The sequence below is a fragment of the Amborella trichopoda genome, chromosome 10 (assembly GCF_054954075.1).
Source record: "Amborella trichopoda isolate Santa Cruz 75 chromosome 10, AtrichopodaSantaCruz75HAP2 v2.0, whole genome shotgun sequence".
Taxonomy (NCBI): Eukaryota; Viridiplantae; Streptophyta; class Magnoliopsida; order Amborellales; family Amborellaceae; genus Amborella; species Amborella trichopoda.
The window spans coordinates 23619893-23625892 of record NC_142345.1 but is presented as its reverse complement, the minus strand read 5'-3'; the positions used below and the strand labels follow the sequence as shown (position 1 = coordinate 23625892).

General features: G+C 36.4%; 1 protein-coding gene across 28 annotated transcripts in view; it reads right to left on the bottom strand.

The window, feature by feature from the left end:
* Nucleotides 1–742: 742 nt before the first annotated feature.
* The window catches only part of LOC18428177 (Nodulin MtN21 /EamA-like transporter family protein), a 41811-nt gene continuing 36553 nt past the window's right edge, over nt 743–6000 (bottom strand). For 14 of the 28 annotated variants that reach the window (XM_020663558.2, XM_088850155.1, XM_088850157.1 and 11 more), the window contains 4 exons: nt 5587–5653; nt 3086–3157; nt 2813–2878; nt 743–1012 (listed from right to left, as the gene is read on the bottom strand). In XM_020663558.2, the coding sequence (XP_020519217.1) occupies nt 878–1012; nt 2813–2878; nt 3086–3157; nt 5587–5653 (340 nt within the window). In that variant the 3' untranslated portion in view covers nt 743–877. Of the gene's footprint in view, nt 1013–2812; nt 2879–3085; nt 3158–3249; nt 3446–5586; nt 5654–6000 lie in introns of all 28 variants that reach the window. The other 14 variants (XM_088850156.1, XM_088850163.1, XM_020663556.2 and 11 more) reach the window with 8 other exon arrangements.

Sequence of the window (6000 nt, the reverse complement as noted above, 5' to 3'; positions counted from 1 at the left end):
ATTTACTTATTTTTTCATCATCTACATGTTATAAATTTATTAATAGGTCCACATTTCTACATATGCGGGCTTGGCCTCAAACCATGTTCGGTATAAAAAGGAAAAGAAAATTTTTGCTTGGGATAAAAAAATTGGATTAAAAAAATGTGAAGTTAGAAGATAAAATAAATGAGATCTTTATGCCTTGGGATATGGTTCGAAACTCGAGGTCATTTGAGAAATAAAACTTAAAAAAAAGTATACGGAGATATTTCCCCATAAATAAATTGTAGCTTAGGAGTTGCAATTGCTAACTCAAAATCGATGGTCAACACTGAAGAGATTGAGGGAGACGGAGAAGAATCTTCACTTGCCGCTAATGACGAACAATGGATTCTCTAGCTCTGCAGTGGATGGTTAGGTATTTTATGCCTTTTCATAAAAGAAATAGAATCCCTACCTGGTCCCCACCAATATGCTCAGCAATCCAGAGTGGCCTGCAGAAAAGTTTATACCCAGTTTGGAATTTCCAAGTGATTAAACTCATATAACCATGCACAACATTTACTTTGTAAAAGACAGGTTCTCTGGGAAATTATTGGTACATGGTTTTGTTATATAACCATGCAACACATTTATTGACTAAGAATTTGTTGTTACATGATCATAGTTTTAATGCGCTATTCTTGACGGCTTGAATGAGTAACTAAAAGTGGGAAGCGGTCACTGACAGCATGCATGCACAAGATAAACACTTCGAAACTTGCAAGGAAACATCAAGATAAACACTTAGAAACTTGTAAGGAAACATCAATCACATCAGATAAAAAGTCCATTACATTGGAATGATTTAAAGCAAAGCTTAAGACAAGGTAAATATAACCTACATAAGGAACCATCACTCCAGCACTTTCTCAGGCCCAAAGTAAAATGTACTCAAAACTGAAACCAGAATAAGCATACAACCAACGAGTCTAAGAAAGGATGGAGCCTGCCCAAGGAATGTGAAGCCTGACATTTGGGACAGAAAGACCTGGAGGAATTGATTTAAATTTGATATTAGTTCATAAGGAGAAGAACCAAAGAAGCCAAGGCCTTCAAAATGAAACAAACAACAAGGGAAGCTCAAGGTATAAGATAATCCAGAAATATGATCATTAAGAAAATTTATTTCTTTTTGCTGCTCATAGAGTATGATATAGATATAGCTAATTTACAATGATGGGCCTGCAAATTCTTTCTTATACACGAGTTCAATGCAACATTTATACCTCCCTCCAGTTATAAATTCAATGTAACATTTACAGATGACTATACATGAGTTCCTTCTAAACTACATAAGGTTGAAGTAGTTATACCATAGGATTTGATTCAACAAACTTATTTCAAGTAGTAGCTATCTAATAATTCGAAAAGCAAGCAATGAAGAATCCTGTGTATATACTAATTCTGGAAAAGAAGCAGGCCTGGAAACCACTCGCATGATTCACAATACAATCCAATGGTTTTACATATTTTACAAGGCTAGAGCTACTAAAACTGAAAATAGGCAACACACGTAGGAAACATATGTAGGAGGGGGAGCAGGAAGGTTTACACAAATCATGTCCCATTAGGAATTACCAAGGGGATATCAAGGTTCAACAATGGGATTGGATGTGCTTCCCAAATATAAGTTTTGCGCAACTAAGGCCCACCTACCAAGAAGAATCATATGCTGTGGTTTCTAGCTTGTGAATTGTCATAAATATGCTACATATACAAAGAAATATTCATGACAAGCTTCTCATAATACATTGATAAAAAGATCAACAAAAAAGTAGACTGGATAATCCGTCTGTCACAGTTGCCATGTTAACTGTTATAGTAGCCAAATGTTGGCCCTTTTGGTCTAGATGGTGAACAGATGATAGCTTCATATAATCTCCACAAACCATATGAATAGTGTCACACCTTTAAACCAAGCAACACTATGAAACTACTGGGATAACATGCCCTTAAATGTAAGCACAACGACCTTTTCCAGAAGTGAAAATTTACCATACATGTTACGAGTATGGAATAGGGTAATCAGGCCCAACATTGAACGTCGATCCTTATCCAAGGACAGTTAGGTGATGAGCTTCTGCCCACTTCTATAGCTGCCCAGATTTTTTGGTGGGAATGTTTACTCAACCCCACCATCCATGAAAGAATGGATGATGGATGTTGGGTTAAAATACTGAGCACTCTACTTGTATGAAGTATAACATGTGGTCCTTTGCCAGCAAAGACAATTCAACTCCAATTTCCAATGGGGAAACAAATTTTCTGGACTTGGCCTTTTAAGGCACCAAAGTTGGAGCCAATGAGGCTTAAAACAACATAAGCATATCTTGGTACATGAGTTTGAATTGAAAGATGTTGGTAATAGCAAGTGTGCTTTACTTACACTGAGGTTTTTCAAAGGACAACTCATCCTTTTACTTACACACACCTCCAAAGAACTACCAGACCAATTTTGTCCGCGGGATTTAATATCAGTAAATAATATTAGGCGATTTAATATTACTTACACACACATCTCCAAAGAACTACCGGATGTAAGCAGTCTTAGAGAAGTACAAAAATTATATAGAAGCTAGCCTACCACAGAAGAAAATGCCAAAGTCTCAAAGAGGCACAATACAAGTGAATACAACAGGCAATCACATTTCAAAGAATCCAATGAATATTGAATAGCAATGGCAGGCATATAAATCATGTTAGAATTTCTAGTTAATTAGTTTTCCTCTGATATTGCAAAACCTTCAGGGCATATAGGTTGATAAACATAAGCTGGAAAGGGAAGGACCTCAATGAATAGGATATTGGTTGTTTTACTTGTTTTCTCAAGCTGAAGCCCACGTGCCAAAAACAACTGCAATTATACAAGCACATATGGATACTAAATAGAAATGAAGTAAAACCACAAAGGCCATACTGAAGGCAATGATCAAAAACAATAAGCACAACAACTGGTCTTTATGATTATGGAGTATAGACAAACAAGATGGCTAAAATTCTCTTAGTTGAAGTGAATACTATCCCTTTAGAATATCGAATCCTTTGAGATAAAAGTACATACCTCTGCAACAAATGCCAAAAATCCAACTATAATCATGATAAGAAGTGTTTGCATGTCAGGAAGAACGAAGTCCTAAAAACAAAAACCAATGTGAGCTTTGTCAGAAAAATAAGGCATATCACATGCATTAAATTGTAGACAAGTAGATTTGAGGAAAAATATACACCACTAAAATGATCAATGAAGAACGTTTTGCTTGGTCACTTTTTGTAGAAGGTAATATGTGGATTACTATGTTCATATGAATAAAATTTGACTGTATGACTCTGAAGAAACATAGATATTGGGCTTGGTCTTGATTGTTTAGTTGTTACCAATTGCAACATTACGCAACAAGTTCAATTCCCACTGCTGAACTACCTACACAAGAAAATGAATCTGAAAGATTATGAACATTAACATGGATTCCAATGAGACTGTCATCCACAGAGAGATGACATTTTTAATTTAAAAGAAGATATCTAAAGCACAAATAAGAAAAATCGATTAACATAAATATAATACAGGCCATCTCATCTGGCAGTGTCTTTTATTGGTGGATCCGCATAAAATTTGAACATTGGATGTAGGGTTACAATTGTCAACACAAAAACACTCAAGCCAATGCCCAAATATAAACCTCCCCATATATACACACGCACACGTACATGCACACGTATACGCACACGCACACGCACATGCACACGCCCATGCACAAGCACACACACACACACGCACACGTACACACACATGCACACGCACACGCACACGCACACGCACACGCACACGCACACGCACACGCACATATAAAGATCGATCACATTCTTTGGTTTTTTGTGACTACATCAAGGGTTCAAACCTTTGACCTTCCTCACCAAAACCAGGATTTCTACCAGTAAGGCATAACCTAAAGGACAAAATGAAAAAGGATAGTAGCTTGTGAGGAATAATGGGACAAACTTCTAAACGTCTAACCTTTGACCTCCCTCGCTCAAACAGGATGTTCACCATTAAGCCGTTGTCTAAGGGATAATCATCTGACAGTGTTCATGCTGCATAAAACTTGCTCAAAGGACTAAATAAAAGTTTAAGGGGAAGAAAGGACTGAGGGAATTGATTAAGCCATAAGAAGAAAAAGAACGTGAAGAAATTTGAGAAATCTAACCGGAATAGTCAATCATAGAGAACTATGAAGAGTGGGCTATAAACACTAGAGTTTTAAATTAAGGAGGTGAATAAAGGTCATGGAATTTCTTGCATCATGAATAACTTGACTATGGTCGCTAGAACTATGATTGAAGCACTTTACAAATTAATTTTTGAGAAGTGAATAAGTTCTGGATGGCTATAAAATGTTCTAGTGTTTGGGACTTGGTAAGTTAGTGATTTGGAGCTCCATAAGTGCTCCAATAAAATCTGCGCCAAGGACAACTCTAGACCATCCTTTTAGTGAAGGATCCATCTAGGGTTTTTGGAGCAATTTTTTTTACCCTGAAATCTAACATAATATGAAGGATTCATGATTTGAAAAATTCAGCTAAAGCAAACTCTTCTAGCCAAGGGATTTGGCCCATGGTGATTATCTAGAGTTTTGGCCAAGTGCTTACTGAATCTTTTCATACGCACACAAGGGGTAAGGGAAATGATTTGCAAAAACAAATTTAACCTCCCAAAATAGACCTGAATGGAAAAAATTACATAAAAAGAGGGAATAGAAACTTGAAATGACATAATTACCTCTCATATCCTTGAAAATTGGAGAAACTTGGTGCAATGAAATTTTATGCAAGACGTAGTTAGTTTCTAGATAGGGATATTTAAAAAACTTATAATTTCTCCACATAACATTATTCTAATAAAGTGGAAATTCGATGTGTATATGTTCTCTTCTAGGATGAATATAGGTCAGAGGATAAGTGAATGGTCTTTGATTATTACAAAAAAGTGTGCTTACCTCTCATTCACTCATTGTATAATGTACAAGATATCTGATTAATGTGAACTCTGAAATGGATGCGATAGGCATATCCTTTCAAAACATTACAGTAATTCCCAAATTTCAGATAAGCTACAACGTTGCTAGCCTTAGACAATGGAACCAGCTTTCCTCCGCAACTCATATTTTATTGGAGGAAGCTTGAATGTTTAAGATCGATTGTGGTTCGTGGCAGGTCGTGAATATGTAGTATGTTCTATATCTCATGAAAAATCACTCACATTTCTTATGGATAACCGGCATAATGTGAAAAAGGGGAGAGAGTAGCAAAAAGTGCCTGCTAGCTCCTCCCAAGCTAATATGGTCTTCAGCCTGGTGATATAGTTGGAAAATCTAGGGTGTTTTCTTTAGTTATGTCAAGTTGCACTCACAGACGAAAGCTCGTAATATAATAGCATTGACTTCTTGAATGTTCTTAAGAAACATTACATGCCCCAGTTAAGAATGCTCCAAAAGATAGAAAACAAGACCAAACCATCTAAAGTACTATTTGGTAAATACAATACAGGCATCCAGAAGCACAAACCTCAAAGACTAATGTACACACTAATGCAGCAGGACTGGCAAATAGAGCAAACGCTAACACGGTGGCCCTGTACAAAGAAGACTTGAAGGTTTATCAAGGGTAGCCATGAAATGTAAATTACCTTTTATACTCCAAAACCAATCAGTGTCATCCAGAGAAAGGCATAAAGAAGAGTACCTCACTACTATATTATTTAAAGATGATAGATTCTTCTACCAACAGTTTGTCGCATTGAAAAAACACTTTGCAACCATAGAAAAACAAAATCCAACATTTTAAGGGAATGAATCCATGACCTGGAACATTACCCCTCCACAGTGAGTAACCAACTTGTCCATCACTAAGAAGCATTGACATCATTAATAGGGATGCAGATACAACTGACTACAAAGCAGGGAAACATGAAAACAAAGC